The 19,249-nt window shown below is 38.1% G+C and overlaps 1 protein-coding gene across 3 annotated transcripts in view; it reads left to right on the top strand.

Moving 5' to 3' along the window:
• The window catches only part of SMAP1 (small ArfGAP 1), a 201,127-nt gene that overhangs the window by 128,064 nt on the left and 53,814 nt on the right, over window positions 1–19,249 (top strand). For 2 of the 3 annotated variants that reach the window (XM_079780966.1, XM_079780964.1), the window contains exons 4-6: window positions 2,805–2,880; window positions 12,195–12,275; window positions 16,612–16,692. In XM_079780966.1, the coding sequence (XP_079637092.1) occupies window positions 2,805–2,880; window positions 12,195–12,275; window positions 16,612–16,692 (238 nt within the window). The remainder of the gene's footprint in view (window positions 1–2,804; window positions 2,881–12,194; window positions 12,276–16,611; window positions 16,693–19,249) is intronic. The other variant, XM_079780965.1, reaches the window with a different exon arrangement.

Genomic DNA, 19,249 nt, shown 5'->3' with positions numbered 1-19,249 from the left:
CGCCTCTCAACAGCAGGGTAGCCCCCCTCAGCGGCCACGGACCATCAAAAGTGGGGGAGCTGGGTGCCGGAGCAGACAGGCACCCAGCTCCACTGCGAAAAGCGAAAGCGTGTAGGGGACCCTACACGTGCATGATTCAATCATGCACTGGGCCTCTAGTTTTTATTATACAAGATCCTAGGGTAAGAATGGGAGGTATATTTCAGACATAAAAATTGTATGAGAAGTATTAAAGTGTGAAGAAACATAACATTTTAAGGTCTTGATGTGACAAGATTTGTTTTGTGGGTTAAGTGGCAGTAGAAGCTTATTTTCCAAATTATGAAGAATTTTTAATACTATGTAGAGCAGTTTAGACCTCATTTCATTGGCCTAAAGCGTTGAAGGATTTGAAAAACCTCGAAGGATTTTGAAGCAGGAGAAACATTGAAAAACATTCACTTCTCCACAAGGAAGATTAGTTGAAGGAGATCTTGGGGTCAGAGAGACCATAAAGAATACTTAGTATAGCCCTGAAGTGAGTAATAAGATATAAATTAAATTAATGACATTGAAAATGGAGAGCAGGCAATTGGGAAGATTAGAAGGAAATTTGGGAAAGTAGGAGCAGTTGGGTTAGGTTTAGATTGGCTTTGTTTCTGAGAAAAATACTGAGATGACCCCAGATATTCTAGCTTGGCTGAGGTTCTGTGAAATTCAGTGGAGAGAAGGAATTCAGTACCAATGAAAGTTTAAGGGTTAGAAATGAAAGATAATGAGCCATGCTTTATTACTTTGGGCAGGTTGAGGTGTGTGTTGGACACATACTTAGAGATACCCATTTAGTAACTGGAAACATTAGTCTGCACCCTAGAAGAAAGAAGAATGCTCATTTGATTTTTCAAATTAAATGTGACTACTTCTAAAGCATTTACAAATTATGGTCATATTTATATGAGGTATTGACCTCTTATTGTTCAAAATGAGTAAGTTCTTTTTTCTCTTCCCATTTGTGGAGATAAAAGTTGTCTCTACAATGAAAATTGCTCAATTCATCCACAAAGGGCCAGCTTTTTTGATGGTTTCATCTTTTTTTGTTAGAAAAATATAATATGAATTTAGATTTATAATTATGAGCAAACTTAACATTTAGCTGATTTACATGTAAAATAATTTATGTAAATATAACATTACATTGTATGAAAATCTTGGCACACTTGTTAATTTTTGGTATAAAATTGGCTGCCAAAATGCTCACATATCTAAATAAGCAGCCTTTTAGCAGCCCCAGCACTTCACACTTGAAAGGGTCGCCAAGGCTACTTTGAAAATAAAGGTGCCCTCCAAATTTGACATTCTTCTTAAGATTTTAAAGCATGTATTATTACCAGAAATTAACGGATTGATTCACAAATGAACTTGTGTTGAACAATAACATTCTGAAAAGGTAGATATCAGACATTCCTAGTTTTGAATCACAACTCTCCTTTGTACTGTACTAGTTGAATCCCAGAGAACTTCTAAAACTTTCTGTGCCCCAGTTTTAGATGTAAATGGCACTTACCTTATAGGTTAAGAGGAGAAAAAAAAGATAATGTAAAGTGCCTTTGACATAGGTTGTAGAAAACTATCTTTAAAAATCGGCTTCAGTCATTTCACTTATTTTAATAAATTGAATGTTTAGATTTTCTGTCTTGCCACTATGAAAGGCCTTTGAGTGCTTTCATAATGCCTCAACTCTTTTATATCTACTGAGTAGTGATCTGTCAACTCTTTCTATTATCTATTGCCTCAACTGTCAATTTTTAAAAGGCTTTTGTTAACTTCTAATATGGAGTTACTGACTGAAAATACATTTTTTTACTGTTTTAGGTAACTTTTCTTTTGAACAGAAGAGTGTCTTAACCTGGGGATCCACAGAGATTGTATTTCAGAGTAATTCATTTCCTTTATAAGTCTATGTATTTTATTTTATGCATTAAGAATCACTATTCCAGAAAGGAGTTCACAGTTTTTACCTGTGGGGTTCATGGTACTAAAAAGGTTAAGAATCCTTGATGGAAGAATTTCCATTTAGTGATAAAGCAGTAATTGAGTGGAAAGAGAAGTCATCTATATCAGATAACTCCCAATTCTCAAATCCCACTAGAAGTGGCTCACTCCATCAATAGGAAAGGCTAATTTAGCCACCTTCAGAAACATTAAATAGCAGTAATCTTGGCTTTAGCTTCTTGACTTCTTCCCCATTTCTCATATTTGGGGGAGAAAAAAAATTGGCCACCACTCAGAGGCAGCATGTATATTGGGAAAAAATACAAGTAGTACAATCTCAATCGTTTGATGTTTCCAAGTTCCTGATTCTTTATCTATGATGTGAAAATAATAATATACACATTACTGGGCTGTGGAAGGATTAAAGGAAAGAAACTATGGACAACACACAATGTCTGGTATACTGCGGGTACTGTATGGGTATTTGTTTCTTTATACTGAAAATCCAAAATGAACCTTAATTGAGTTTAGAGTTTGGGGAAGATGGAGTTGAGCTTAGGAATGTCATGGAATTGAGAAATACAGTTACTTTCTTTTCCAGAATTGGGTTGAGTGGTTTTGTTGGTTGGGGGAAATTTCCTGAAAGAGACCAACTTTTTTGGTAAAAAGAAAAGTAGATTATATAATTTAGTTATAGAAATAGTGTGAGAGGAAAACATAGACTGACGAGTAGGAAAAATGAATTTAGAATTTAAACTTTGTGGAGAGGAATGAATCAAGGGGTGTGTACATGCCTCTGAGCTCATGCTTTTCCTTAAGTTATTTGTTTTCAGAGCAGTGGAATTTTTCATCAGAGATAAATATGAAAAGAAGAAATACTATGATAAAAATGCTATAGCTGTTACAAATGTAAGTAAAATCTTCATCTGTCACTAATTTAAGTTTGTTCAATAGATCTTGAACTTTAACATACAATACCACTCAATTTATTTATTGTAAAAATATACTAGTTGTATACTTTGTCAAATTTGTATATTGGAATTTTTTGTCAAATACGTTAATGAGCTCTCCTGGAGCAGAACTCTTGATTTAGAAAGGAGCATATTCTAAGAGTCTAATAACTGCCTAAATGGTATTTATTTCCAAAAAAATAAAGCCAATAATTGAACAAAGGGGGAGAGGAAATTATTTTACTACATTCTGGAAATTTGTGTAAAATGAAAAGGCCAATTTATCCTCCCCTAAGGGCTTTAGTGGACCTGTTAATTGGTTATTATCAAGCCTTTTGATAACTAATAGTTGAACCTTACTAAAGTGATCAAATATATATCACTGTTTTTTTAATGTGTTTTTTTTTCTGATTATATTTTCCCATTCCAGTTAGTTATAACTTAAGACTAATTGTCTTTATTGATGTGATCATTTATTTGGCCTTTGATTTTTAGATTAATAAGCAAGCTATAAGTTAGTTAATCTTGTGGTTAAGTCTGGCAAGCAATTTAGAGACAATGATTTCATCTCATTTTATATGCAAACTGGGTTTTTCTTTTCAGTCCATAAGGAGAAGCAATATACTAAAATATTTAATAAAATACTAACAAAGTAAGGATATTTTAATATATTGTCTTTGACTATGAAAAATCTTGTTAAAAAATGTTCTATCGTATTGTTAATGTGTATTTTTGAGCAAAGATACCCTGTGTGTAGAGTTTGGGCTGCATTTACAATGAATGTAGGAGAGGAAATCTTTTGAAAGACTGACAAAAATTGACTATATTGAGAATGACATTTATAATGTGATAACTACGTTTAGTTATGGCATTATGGGGGAAAGAAGACTAACTTTTAAGCAAGTAATATGTTTTCATGTGAAATTTTAAGAAATCCTTTTAGCATGTTTTATAAAATACTAGAGGCCTGGTGCACAAAATTTGTGCACTTGGTGGGGGGGCGGGTCCTGTGCCCTCTCGCAGTCCAGGAGCCCTCAGGGGATGTCTGACTGCCACCACCGCCACTGCACTCACCAGCCGTGAACCCGGCTCAGGGCTTCTGGCTGAGTGGCGCTCCCCCTGTGGGAGCGCACTGACCACCAGGGGGCAGCTCCTGCATTGAGCATCTGCCCCCTGGTGCTCAGTGCACGTCATAGTGACTGCTCGTTCCGCCTTCGGTTGATTTGCATATTAACCTTTTATTATATAGGATACTGCTTTACATTAAACATTCTTTGTAATATTCTAAACTTTAAAAAAATTTATTGGAATGACAGTTAATAAAATTATGTATGTTTCAGGTGTACAATTCTATAATACATCATCTGTACAGCGTATTGTGTCTGTATTGTTCACCATCCCAAGTCAAGTCTGTTTCGATCACCTTTTATCTTCCCTATGCCCTCTTCTACCTCCCCCATCCCTTAAACTTTTAAATTAAATCTATATTTATAGTATTTTTTCTTCATGAGAACAGTTTAGAAATTACTTTTATATAGTAATGCATACGAAAATGGTTTTACCTTTAAATGATAGCTGCTGTTATGGAATTGTTTTCCCCCCTCAGGTGTGACAATGGTATAATACTTAGTTAAGAGAAATTTTTCATCATAAAAGATGTATTTTGGAATAAAATGTTTAGGGATCAAGTGTCATGATATCTATAACTCATTTTTATTTTTTTTATTCAGAATATTGATATAGCAATTAATTATACAAACACATCTAAAAATAACCTAACATAAATTCTATCAATGATGAAATACTGTTTTTTCTCATTGTCATCTATCCTATCCTATATAATAAAAGCCTAATATGCCAAGTGTCTGATCGTCCGTTCAACCAATCAAAGCGTAATATGCTAATGAATGCTAAGGCTGCTCAACCGCTTGCTATGATGTGCACTGACCACCAGGGGGCAGACAGTCGACTGGTCGACCAGTCGCTATGATGTGCACTGACCACCAGGGAGCAGACAGTCGACTGGTAGGTTAGCTTGCTGCTAGGGTCTGGCCGATCGGGACTGAGTGAGATGGGCTAGACATGCCCTGGAGCCCTCCTGTGGTCCCTTCCCGGCTGGCCAGCCTACTGCATCCCTCCCCAGCCCCAGTTGTGCACCGATGGGGTCCCTTGGCCTGGCCTGCACCCTCTCGCATTTGGCCTGATGGCGGAATGACTGGTCGCTATGACGCGCACTGACCACCAGGGGGCAGACGCTCAACGCAGGAGCTGCTCCCTGGTGGTCAGTGCACTCCCACATTGGGGAGCGCCGCTCAGCCAGAAGCCAGGCTCACGGCTGGTGAGTGCAGCGGCGGTGGTGGCGGGAGCCTCTCCCACCTCCGTGGCATCCCTAAGGATGTCCAACTGACGGCTCAGGTCCACTCCCTTAAGCTGTCAGACATCCCCTGAGGGCTCCCGGACTGCGAGAGGGCACAGGCTGGGCTGAGGGGAATCACCCCCCTGACCCAGTGCACTAATTTCGTACACCGGGCCTCTAGTATTTAATAATATGCCACAGAATATAAGCACATATTTTCATTTGATGTTGAAAAAATTTGTGATATCAACAGTCAGCAAAATAACATCAAATTTATATATTAAGAGCACATCATAAGAGATTTTGTGTACCAGGCCTCTAGTATTGCAATGATTATTTAAAGTCTTCACATATATCTTCAGCATCAGTGTGTGTCATTACTAGAGCCATTTTTGAGTTATTTAACTGAGTGTTTTCAATTTAAAAAGTTTTAGTTACAGTTGACATGCAATATTATTCATTTCAGGTGTACTAGTATGTCATAGTGATTAGATATTTACATACCTTAAGCGATTACCCCAGTAAGTCTAGAATCCATCTGACACCATGCATCGTTATTGCAGTGTTGTTGACTTTATTCCCTATGTTGTACTTTACATCCCTGTGACTTTTTATAACTGGCAATTTGTACATCTTAATTTGTTCCCCTTTTTCACTCATCCCTAAGTTCCCCTCCCATCTGGCAACCATCAAAATGTTCTTTGCTCCCATGTATAACTCATTTTTAATAGGCTCAGTGAAGCCTAGCAGCTGAGAGACAGAGCGGGGGTGAGGGGGGTCGACAAACATGGTACACTGTTTTGGTGAATATTAGTGAAGTTCATAAAGATGTTATTCTATGATTTTTTTACATTTTTTTAAATCGTTTTGAAAATAAAAATTCAAGGTAAAAGATTTTATACTCTTGAGTTTATATTATTTTATTGTTTATTTTAAAAAAATTATCTTTATTGTTGAGAGTATTACAGATGTCCACTTTGGTTTTTTTCCTCCCATTGAACCCCGTCCTCTGCGCACCCGTCCCTGCCAAGCCTTTGCCACACTATTATCTGTGTCCATAGGCTGTGCATATCTATATATATAAAAGCCTAAGCGACCAAATGACCGAACGACTGGTCAACCGGTTGCTATGGAACTCACCACCAGGGGGTATCTGGTGGTCAGTGTGCTCCCAAAGCGGGAGCACCACTTAGCTGACTGATCTGTCCCCACGGCCCACCAGCCAGGCGGCAGCCACTCACTCCCTCAGTAGCCCTGCAGGTCCAATCTCCAGAGAATGGGCCAGGTACCACCTGGAAGTCAGCCTTGGGCACCATGGCTGCTTCCCCTCCCTAGATGCTCCACAAGGAAGAAACGATATAAAAGTGGCCGCCAGGTGGCTCCTGACAACTGACGCGAATGTCAGCAGGGCAGATCCGGATTGCAGGCAGCCGGGGCATCCCACCGCCCACCCAGAGGGCTGATCACATCCCAACCCCCCCCGGGACAGGCACCAGATGCAGGGCTCATGGCCCACTACAGGCACAGTGATGCCAGGATGAGTGGGAACGGCAGCTAGGAACAGCAGGCGGCATTGGACTGTGGGTTTCGGCCCGATTCCCTGCAGGCCACCCTGAGGGACCCCACCTATGCAGGAATTCGTGCACCAGGCCTCTAGTATGCATATAAATTCCCTGCTTAATCTCTTCCCTCACCCCATTGCCCCCCCTCCCTTTCTTCTGAAATTCATCAGTCTGTTCATGGTTCTATGTCTCTGGATCTATTTTGTTCATTAGTTTATTTTGGACCTGGAGAGTATTATGCTAAGGAAATAAGCCAGTCAGAGAAAGATAAGTATCACATGATCTCACTCATATGTGGAATCTAATGAACAAAATAAATTGAATTTATATTATTAATGTAATGAAAATTCAGAAGAGTTCACAAGAATCATGTTTAACCCAAGATACAGTGTATTATACCTCATCATTAATAAGCAAGGTAATGATTTTTTAGGTTTTTATTCTAGTAATATTAAATTATTTCTTCCTCTTTCATGGCAATAGATTTGCAAGTAACTAATCTTATATATTACTAGGAATTACATTATATAGTTATATCCAGTGTTTTTTCTTCATTAATAAATTGTACATTAATTCAAATAATTTTTTATTACATATTGGTCACAGTCTCCTAGGATACTGAAATAAGAGGACATTAACTTTTCTTTGAGAGAGATTTAATTTCATAGTGGGGATGAGACTAGGTTAAAAAAATAAAACATAATATAAAACAAAATATAAGTATCTTAAATGCAAGGTGCAAAAGGAATGCTATGGCACTTAAGGGGATATCTATGGAGGGACATTTTGAATATTGGTTGTACTCTGGTAAAGAGATGCCTTGAGTGGCTATTAAGCTTCATATAGCTGTTATTCCTGTATTAAATGACTCCAAATTGCTCTACCTTTATAGTTTTTGTGTCTGATTTTTAGAGTTTTTCTGTCTTCTCTTATTTTAGCTGTTACTTTTCAGTGTTACCAGTATGTGTTACTGCTTGTATTATTTTCTTACTTTAAACAAGAGTAAGTGCCTGAAAAGGTGACCCTGCTTCTCTGTGTAAGACAGTAATTTTTTAATCCTTTAAAAAAAAACACTGATACATTTCTTGCCCTTCTGAACATAAACATTTCAGAACGTTGTGGCAAAATACAAAATAATAAACTACAACAGAACAGTGGCAAAGAGTTGGCTGTTCTCCCCTCCTTCCCCCCCCCCCCCCCCCAAATATTGCCCTCCTGCCTCTCAGGCCATTTAATGTGTTTGTGAGCTACACCCCACGTGAATCCATCATGTGGAGTATAAAAGGGGCCAGGATGGTACTTCCTTCATCCCTAGGGATTTGTCTTGTGAAGAGTGGCTTCAGTGAACGGTTAATAAACATGGTGTCTAGTTATATAAACATGATACTTCTGAGAAAGTAGGGAGGTTTTTATGTGCTGCTTTTATGGAAGGAGTTTGTGATATAGGCCATATGATTTTGAGTGCTGTTTAGCACCATAAGCATGAATTAAGGGAGAAGGTTTAAAGGGTGGAAAGTGAAGTTCAGATAAAGACAAAAACAAAGGAAAATATGTTCCAAGTAAAAAGGTTTTTCTAGAATTTTTACTGGTTTGTAACTTCAAACAAACAACAACAACAAAAAATTTTTTTAAATCTTTTAAAGTAACTGCGTGGTGCTGGGCACCAGTGTGGGCATATCCTATCAACCCTCATTCATATCAATCCTCACTATTTTCCCTCCCTCGCTTTTGAGGTCTGTGGTAGGGTTTTATTTTGATACTAGATATGAAATGACAGAGATTGGTTGTTGAAGTTTCCTTGGATTATAACTTCCCTTTTTTGTTCAGTTAGTCATAAACAACAAACATTATTGAATGTATACCATCTGCAAGGCACTGAGATTCAAATGGTATATTTGTCCAAAAGTAGCTCACCCTCAAACATTATCAACCTGTACATGTACAATGACCAGAATGTGGTAACTGTTATGACAGAAGAATAAAAGTACTATGGGGACACAGAATTTAGGTAGCACTAATTTCCACTAGAAGACTTTTTAAAGGAGGTATGTTTAAGATTATCCTTAATAAGAAAGTAAGATTTCAGAGAAAATAGGATGAGTGTTAATACTGTAGGAAGGCTGAGGGCACATATTATCCCATCTATGCTAAAATTACATGAAGAGGAAAGAGTTCAGGTATATTATTTGGTGTTTGGGTTTGGTGAATAGTCTACGAAACTGTCTTGTCTAGTGAGTGTGAAGAAGGGCTATCTGGAGCGGGTAGATGATGAGAGAATAAATGCATGAGGAAATAAGTCTTGAAAGGCAAGTAGGGATTGTATAGAGGACTTGAATACCAGACTGCTCAGGATGTTTTTTTTTTTTAATTTTTATTAAGGAATGGTTATTGGATTAATTTTATTTTGCCACTTAATAAATTACTGGAAACTTAGTGACTTAACACAGATTCACCATCTTACAGGTTCTAATAGTCAATCTGGGCATGGGTTAGCTGAGTTCTCAGCTCTGGATATTCCCAGACTGAAATCAAAGAGTTGACTGGGGTGTAATCTTTTCTGTTTAAAAAAAAAAATCATAAATATTCACTTAAAGTAAGATGACCATCATTGACCGGCTGCCTCCTGCATGCTCCCTACTGGGGACTGAGCCCACAACCTGGGAATGTGCCCTCACTGGAAATCGAATCTTGACCTCCTGGTTCCTAGGTCAATACTCAACCCCTGAGCCACACCAGCTGGGCTATAATGAATTATCTTGAATTAATAACCCTCGGCATACTAAATGCTCCTGTTCCATATATATATATGTGTGTGTGTATATTTTTTTTTGTCACCTGTGTCCTTGACCATAATTGAACCCACGGCCCTTCAGTCTGCAGGCCGATGCTCTAACCACTGAGCAACTGGCTAGGGCCCTCTTTTATATTTTTATATTCAGCTTTACATGAGTTTGGGCAAAAAGGTCCTTTTTTGGTTGTTAATCCTCACCTGAGGACATTTTGTCCATTGACTTTTACTTTAGAGAGAGTGGAAGGGAAGTGGGGGGGGGGGAGAGAGAGAGAGAGAGAGAGAGAGAGAGAGAAAGAAAGGGAGGGAGGGAGGGAAGGAAGGAAGGAAGGAAGGAAGGAAGGAAGGAAGGAAGGAAGGAAGGAAGGAAGGAAAGAAGGAAAGAAGGAAAGAAGGAAAGAAGGAAAGAAAGAAAGAAAGAAAGAAAGAAAGAAAGAAAGAAAGAAAGAAAGAAAGAAAGAAAGAAAGAAAGAAAGGCATCAGTGTGAGACAGCACATTGATTGGTTGCCTCCTACATGTGCCCCCACTGGGCTGGGGATCATACCTGAAATCCTTGACTGGGAATTGAACCCCAGACCCTTCAGTTTGCGTCCAACCCTATAACCAATGAGCTACTCCAGCCAGGGCATGGGCAAAAAAGGTCTTTATGATAGGTTATCATCTTAAGTGTTTTTATGTGTTTTATCTCTTGTTTTCTGCATAAAGTAGCAATTAAAGATTGCTTGCAAGTAAATTTCCAGTGGGAAAACCAGCTTTGAAGCCATCTTTTAAGATGCTGTTTGATTTCTAAAATATTTTCTTCTATGTGTAATTTCCATTAGTAGTCACTAAATGTCTTGTTTGCACAATTATAACAATGTGCAAGGAAAAAATAACCCTGAAGTTTATGAACTCGGATTGTGATTCAGGAATTGCAGTCATAACCAACTTAAGCAGATTGGATTTGTCATTTCACAATGTTATTTTGACACTAGAGGCCCAGTGCACGAAATTTGTGCACAGGGGGTGTGTCCCTCAGCCCAGCCTGCACCCTCTCCAATCTGGGACCCCTTGAGGGATGTCCGACTGCCCATTTAGGCCCGATCCTGGGCCTTAATGGGCAGTCGAACATCCCTCTTATAATCCAGGACTGCTGGCTCCCAACTGTTCGCTGCCTGCCTTCCTAATTGTCCCTAACCGCTTCTGCCTGCCAGCCTGATCACCCCCCAACCACTCCCCTGCCAGCCTAATTGATGCCTAACTGCTCCCCTGCCAGCCTGTTTGCCCCTAACTGCCCTCCCCAGCAGGCCTGGTCACCCCTAACTGTCCTCTCCTGCAGGCCTGGTCACCCCTAACTGCCCTCCCCTGCAGGCCTGGTCCCCCCCAAATGCCCTCCCAGCAGGCCCAGCCACCCCCAACTTCCCTCCTCTGCCGACCTGGTCACCCCTAACTGCCCTCCCCTGCAGGCTTGATTGCCCCCAACTGCCCTCCCTTGCAGGCCTGGCCCCTCCCAACTGCCCTCCCTTGCAGGCCTTGTCTCTCCCAACTGCCCTCCCCTGCTGATCATCTTGTGTCCACATGGGGGCAGCCATCTTGTGTGTTGGAGTGATGGTCAATTTGCATATTACTCTTTTATTAGATAGGATTACATAATGACCTTTCTGTAGCAGTACCTTTAATTTTTAAATTCCTCATGGGCACTATTGATATGACTGGGTAATAGAGAGATGTCATTTTTATGGCTCCAAAGATGTACATATTTTGTAAATGTATTTCAGTTATATTTTGGCAGTAAAGAGAGCAGGAAGATAATGTTTCTATTAAAGTGATCAACTGCATATATAGAAATTCAGTAGGAACATGTGTGAGAAGGCTTTTAGATGAAATCCTTTTTCATGTATAAATGCCTCTGCTGCATATATAACTGTCTCATAATGCTCTGGGGTAATTCAGCAGGTACAGCTTTGGAAATGGTGTTTGTGTGTGATCTTAAAGAAGGAAGTGTATAAATTGCTTTATAAGTCCATCTGCTGCTTTGCTGTTATATTGCATTAATCCACTTTTTTTTTTAAATATCCCGGCCTTTTTTCCCCCCTGTTTTCTTAATCAGTAGATTAAAACTTTAATTTCCCCTACTTCAGATCTGTTTTATTTTCCATTCTTAAAACAGTTACTATAAGTTAAAAAACACACAAACTCATTTGTACCTTCTTGCTACTTGGGACAATATGTCTTCATACATTAGTATTTCAATAGTGATATTGACTAAAAGTGAATCCCGGGCAAAGCTTAATTATGTTTTAAATACTTGCAATATGACCTGGTTTTAGTAAATTTTATATCCTAGTGAAATCCATTTTTAATCATTCACTATCCTGTAATAAATATTTTATTTTAAGAAATTTATGTGGAAATTAAAAAAACAATACATTCTTCTTGATGCATTATTTTCCTTTGTTAACATATTCCTAAGTACTTCTGTATTTCAGCAATACATGGGTTTTTTTCTTTTTCTTTCCTGTACCTATCAGTTCTGATTACCTTCTTTTTGTTTTTTTCTCTCCTGACTTTTCATCTGATTCCACAGATTTCTTCCTCTGATGCTCCCCTTCAGCCTTTGGTAGCCTCTCCTTCTCTACAAGCTGCTGTTGAGAAAAGCAAATTGGAGGTATGTTAGTATTTTAGCCAGCTGCATTATGTAGTGTTCAGTGGTAAATGAACTTCCTTTCTCATTATGCCATACATAATTTGGAGTGCTGTAATAGTTTAAATTTTGTATGGTCTTCAGTATTAAATATGTTAAATACAACTATTTCTAGAATATTTTCCTATGCCACAGGTAGGATTAAAGGGCTTTAATTTATATTTAATTTAAAAATCACTGATTTATTGGTACCATAGGTATATCTCAATATTTAAGAAGGAATTAACTTTTCTGTTGTTTCCATTACTGCCTTATACTTAACATTTTTAATAGTTGCTGTTGAAATCTTTGATTTATTAGTAAAATCTGATTAAAATGTTTTGTTTCTATGATTCTGTTGTTATAATCACTTGAAGACAGTTAATGTTTTTTTAAGGATTAGTAACAGTCATGTATGTAGTATAGAATGTATGTAGTATAGAATCATGAGTTTACAATAATCAGTGATAATTTTTAGACTGTGTATGGGTAGCAGTGGTTAAGGGTACATGATGCTACCATTATGGATTTTTTAAAGCCATCCCTACACATATTTGAGGTTTAAAAAATTTTTTTACTCTTTACCTTTTTCATTTGTTATCATGAATTCATTTGAGACATTGTTTGAACTAACACTTTCTCTGTGTCTACCCCTTGATAAGTGGTGCACTAGACATGGAGGATACACAGGCAAATAAGATATGGCCCCTGACCTCAAGGAGCTTGTAGTCTAATGGTGAAAAATAGATAACTAGGTAACTTTACAGCTTTCTAATACAATATAATATGTGCTGTGATTGACATGCATTCATTGTGCTGCAATTAATACAGGAGTCATACTTTTGATGCATCTTAAACTCTTAATAAACATTAGCTATAAGGATGAGAGTACATTCCAAGTAGAGAAAGCATCTTGTGGGGGAAAAATCTGTCAGCAAAGTGGAATGTTTGGGGATTTGCAAATAAAGTGACATGGCTGGAACAGGCATAGGATAGGGACAGAAGTCGGAGAGGAGTCTTCTTGTGAGCCTGCTGAAGGTAATTCAGCAGGCCCTGGCACTTTAATAAGTTCTAAGGGTAAAAGGGATAACCGAATCTGGTTTTTATGTCATAACACAGCTCCACTGTTTCTGTGGAGAGTGAATTTTGTGTTGATGGGTGTGGAAAAGGCTGAGAACCTGTTGTTATAACCCATGAATAAAATGATGGGAGCATGTGCTAAAATGGAGGCTGAGGGAATGAAAAGGAGACTAGTTTTATCTTGAGAAGATAAAATCTGTGGGAATTAGTAATCGATGGAATATGGAGGTACTTTGGGAAGATTTGATGACTCCCAGTTTCTGTCTTGAGCATTTTAATAGATGATGATGATATTGAGTGAGAAAATGATAGAAGCTGAGGAGGAGTAACAGGTTTGAGGAGAGAAAAGGAAGGGAGATGAATTAAAAGTTGTATCTGTTTGAGTATGAGATGACTGTAGAACATCCAAGTGTCTAAGTAGGTGGTTGGATATACAGGTCTTTCAGTTCAGAGGAAAGAGCCAACTGGGAGGGAGGGAAGAAAGGAAAAGCATTTTATAATATACTAGAGGCCTGGTGCACGGACTCGTGCACTGGTGGGGTCCCTCGGCCTGGCCTGCGCCCTCTGGCAATCTGGGACCCCTTGGGGGATGTCGGACTGCTGGTTTCGGCCTGATCCCTGCAGGGTCAAATGGTCGCTTAGGCTTTTATATATATAGACTAGCGTTCCCGTTGCAGGAAAAATCCTGCAATAGGGTTTCCTGCTGCACTCTACCCCGCCCCGCCTCCGCTCCTCCCTTGTCCCCCGGCCCGCCTTCTCCACCAGCCTGCCCCGCTCTCCTTCCTTCTCCCCCGGCCCCGCCTCCGCTCCTCCCTTCTCCTCCCCCCCAACCCCCCCGCCGCCTGCTTGCTTCTCCGCAGCTTTGCTCCCTTCAGCATCTCTTGGCTTCTTTCTAAGCTGTCTTGATATGCAAATTAGCCGCCATCTTTGTTGGGGTAATTTGCATACTCATACTGATTGGCTGGTGGGCGTGGATTGGGTGTAGCGAAGGTGTGGTCAATTTGCATATTTGTCTATTAGGTAGGATAAAGAATTTTTGCATATTTCATTTATTCTTCACTTAGAAAGTGGGGATACTATTATTTACCTCATAAAGTTAGGATTAAGTGAGTCAAAGTAGTGTTTGGCATATGGTAAGGGATCAGTAAGTGTTGGCTGTTGTAAGGAAAAACGATACCAAATAACAATGATCCACTGGACGACACTGAGTAGTAAGACTTGAGAGTTTGGTCTCTGTTGTCCCATGACCCTACCATTGATTAGCTGTGTTGTTTTGTGCTTTACTTTCCTAAGATTTTGTTTCTTCATTTGTAAAACAACAACAATGACAGTTGTTTCCAGACAGTTATTATAAAAATTAAATTAGAAAATAAGGTGCTTATTACACTGCCTGGCCCATGGGCACTTTTATTATATCTCTTATGTTATAGCCCAGTAATTGCCAGTATTACCTTTTCTGATTTACAAATAGCATACATTCTTTTGTTGAAAGCGGTTGTGTCAAACACCATTTTAAAGGCACAGGTGCAAACTCAACCTTTAGGCATTTAGATTAACTTTTGTGTGATTATTATTCTGCCTTTCCTAGGTTCATCAGTTTATATTTTTGTGTTTACTACCAGGAAACTAAGGTTAGATCAGTACCCATTTGCAGTAGTGATTCAATTCTACGTTTCTACACATCTCTCTCCTCTGTAATGCCTATGAATAATGCTCTTTGTTTAATCTTTATTTTTATTTTATTTTTTAGGATTTTTTTAATTAAATGTATTGGGGTGACATTGGTTAATAAGATTACATAGATTTCAAGTGTACAGTTTTATGATACATCATCTGTATATTGCAGCGTGTGTCCACCTCCCAAAGTCAAATATACCATTTTCATACATTTGACCCCATAATATATCCTTTTTACTCCCCCAATCCCCTTCCCACCGGTAACCACCATACTGTTGTCTGTGTCTGTGAGTTTTTGTTTTTCGTGTTTATTTGTTGCTTTCAGTTTTATATCCCACATATGAGTGAAAGCATATGGTTTTTAACTTTATTATTTATTTCACTTAACATGATCTTCTCAACATTTATCCATGTTACTTTTTATTTCATTTTCCTCTTTTTGGCATGTTTGTGGTCCTTTAGTTTTTAATATTATATCCTGTTTCATCCTTCTTGAAATTGCAAATTGTGAACATCATGATACCATTATAGTTTACCTTGACTGTTGGAATACACTTAACTAGTAAGTTGGCTCTGGTCCCAAAATACTGTATCTATATTTACCTTTTTTTTTCATGAGAAAATAATTATATTTGCCATTTTAAAAATCACAATACTGTGTAGTGATAGACTGAAAATGTTTTGTGTCATCTTAAAAAAGTGAAGTGATTGTACTGTACCTTTCCCCTTTATATTTACATGTTATAATCTGTCTTTATCTGTGTGATAGGAATTGTATTCATCAGTTAGTTTATTTTTTCTTCTTATTCAAATTTGAACTTTATGGTTGCTATTAGGAAGCTTATGTAAAGATGCAGTGAGACTTTATTGAATAGAGGTCTCATTTGTTTAATTACATAAATTCTAACATATCAAGTTTTAAATGTCTCACCTCCATCGTAGTTTTTTTAAGAAAAGATATATTTTTTTAAAAATATATTTTTATTGATTTCAGAGAGGAAGGGAGAGGGAGAGAGAGAAACATCAATATGAGAGAGAATCATTGATTGGCTGCCTCCTGCATATCCCCAATTGGAGATTGAATCCACAACCAGGGCATGTGCCTTGATCAGAATTGAACCTTGACCTCCTAGTTCATAGGATAATGCTCAACTACTGAGCAATACTGGCTGGGCAAGAAATGATATTCTTAAAAAAATTTTTTTTTATTGATATGAGAGAGAGAGACATCGATTTATTGTTTCACTAATTTATGCATTCATTGGTTGCTTCTTGTATGTACTCTGACCGCAGATTGGACCTGCAACCTTGCGGTATCGGGATGACACTCGATCCAACTGAGCTAACTCTGAGGGCCAAGAAAAGATGTTCTTTATTGTGTTATCAATATATAACCTCATTGAGAATATGAATTTGCTGTTTACTTTTATATTTCAGTATCACCAGATATTGTCATCATTGAAAATTTGTACCTTTCTCAAATGACAACTCAAACTAATAAAATGTGTTAAGAGCTGACATTTTAAAAAAAGTAAACTTAGCAAAACTTTGGGCTGTGTTTTAGAAAGAAAAGGAAAAAAAAAAAGAAGAGAAAAAGAGAGAAAAGGAACCAGAAAAGCCTGCAAAACCTCTTACAACTGAAAAGGTAAAATTTCCTTTTTTTTTTTTTTAAAAAATCTATAAAGACTACCATTTTATTTGCATACTTATATGAGAACTAGAGGCCCAGTGCACGAATTTGTGCACAGGTGGGGTCCCTTTGCCTGACCAGCGGTTGGGGCTGATCGGGCCGTCTCGTCCAGTCCCATTTGGGGCTGATCAGGGCCAGCTGGCCAGGGGGAGGGACTGCAGGAGGTTGGCCGGCCATAGGAGGTTGGTTGTGGGAACACACTGACCACCAGCGGCCGCTCCTGCATTGAGCATCTGCCCCCTGGTGGTCAGTGCGTGTCATAGCTACCAGCTGGTCATCCGGTCGTCCAGTGGTAATGGCTGCTTAGGCTTTTATATATATAGATGAGTTTTGGGATATTCACAGTATGCAAATAATAATTCTTTGAACAAGTATTTGTTGAGTGATTACTATGTGCTAAGTATGTCCTATTGATAGCTTGTTCTATATGATTTGTAGTCAGTTATATACGTGTGGGTATAGATAACGTGAGTTCCTCAAGGCAAGTATTCCCTTATTAATGACATAAAGAATGGCATTTTAGCTTACTGGTATATGCACAGACTTCACTAACGTTCAAAGAATGAAAAAGGCCCAACATATCTGAAAGGGCCTTCAGGAAAGACTCCATGCTTAAGGTTAGCATTTGAACTAGATTTTGAAGTGTAGGTAGATAAGGTGGAAGGCAGGAATATATCATTTGGACTGAACACCTTGAAGGATAGGCATGGAAACTGGAAACAGACAAAGTAACTATGCTTAGGAAAAGAGGACTAGAGGAGTTTGAAAATATATATCTATGATAGAAAGTAGTGAAAAAGTAGTCCAAAACAGTAGATTGCGCTCAAATTGTAGAAGATCTTAAAGTCGGGTTGATTCTTTATTGGAGGAAAGGCTGTGGGAAGCATTTTTACTTGCCTAAAGCAGACGATACAGCTAGTTCACAAGGGTTCTTTTGGAAGATTATTTTGGCAGTGATCTGCAGGATAGATGTGATTAGACAAACTAGAAGTAGACAGAACATTAGATTATTTATAAATAATTATGGCTGCTTGGCTTTGAATGCATTTCACCATAGAACTATGGAAACATGGTAGGGGGATTGTCAGTAGAGGGAGCATTCTTGATTTTCTTATTGAAATTTTAAAAATTGACTTTATGAGGGTATAAATTACATACTACAAAGTATACAGTGTGAATATGTACTGGTTCTTTCTCTGTCATTTGGTAGAGTCTCTGCATTCAAAGAGTTATAAACAAGCCTTCAGCAAGTTAAGATGTACTAAGCATCCAAAGACTCCTCAATTCTTCATGTAGCAGTCAGTTCCATCCACCATCTGATTCTTCACCTGTCTTCCTAGCAGTCTCCCTCCATTGTTCATACAGTCAGGCTTGTCCATTGTTAACTAAACAAACTTTCCTTCTTTAAATTGCTTTTCCAAAAATGTCCTTTCCTCTCCCCACCTCTTACCTAAAGCTTACTCATTCTTTTGTTTCCATGCAGTCCTCTAAACATCCCAACTAGATACGTTTTCTCCCTTCCTCAAAATTCTGCTATTTCCTTCAAGTACTTAGGTTTTATTAAATCAAGGTCATGCCTCATCTGTAATTCATGCTCAACCTGCAGAGGTTGAGGACTCCTGCTGCTCATGGTAGGAGCCTATGAGAGAATACTCACACAGAGGGAAAAACTTTAGTTTCTATCAAAGTTTTGTGGTCAAGATAGTGCACAGTGTGTAAAAAGAAAGATATTTAAAATTATAATGGGAAATCGAAAGAAAAATAGCACAAATAAAGAAGCTTTACTTCACATATAGGCATTTTTCGGTATGTTCTGAGGTGATTTTTTTGAGGGTGTATATAATCAATCTACAGAGGAGAAACTAGTAGTAATATCGGTGAAAATACAGGGTGGGGCAAAAGTAGGTTTATAGTTGTGAGTACATGAAACAGTTTATTCTTGTATTATTTTTTAATTATTGTATTATTTTGCATATGAACAACTCTAAACCTACTTTTGTCCCACCCTGTAGTAGCAGTAGTAGCCAGAATAATATCATCATAAATAATAGTTGGCTTTATTGGTCATCTGCTTATACCAGGAGCTATGCCACATGTGCAATTTTTATGTACAGTTGTATATGTACAACTTATATATAAAGTGACTACCCATGTATCTACTGCCTAAAATAGGAAATAGAACATGGCCAGCACCCCAGAAGCTGTCTCCCATAACTCTTTCCAATAAAAAAAATCACTTCCCTTCTCCCCAGAGATAATCATTTCCTTGCATTGTAGAAATAGTTTCACCTTTGCTGCATGTGTTTCTAAGTAATGTGATTTGTTTTTCTCTATTTTTTGAATGTATGAATGGAATAATGCCATAAATATTCTTGTTTTTTGCTTTTATTAGTCAACCTTTTTTTTTCTTCTTTTTTTTTTGGTAAGGGTCAATTGTGTTGTGTATAATTACAGTTTATTCAGTTAATTGGCCCTCACTCCAGAATCGCTGATTTAAATTCTACATCCATGA

The sequence above is a fragment of the Cnephaeus nilssonii genome, assembly GCF_951640355.1.
Source record: "Cnephaeus nilssonii genome assembly, chromosome: 9".
In the NCBI taxonomy this organism is placed as follows: Eukaryota; Metazoa; Chordata; class Mammalia; order Chiroptera; family Vespertilionidae; genus Cnephaeus; species Cnephaeus nilssonii.
This window is presented reverse-complemented; position numbering and strand designations above follow the sequence as displayed.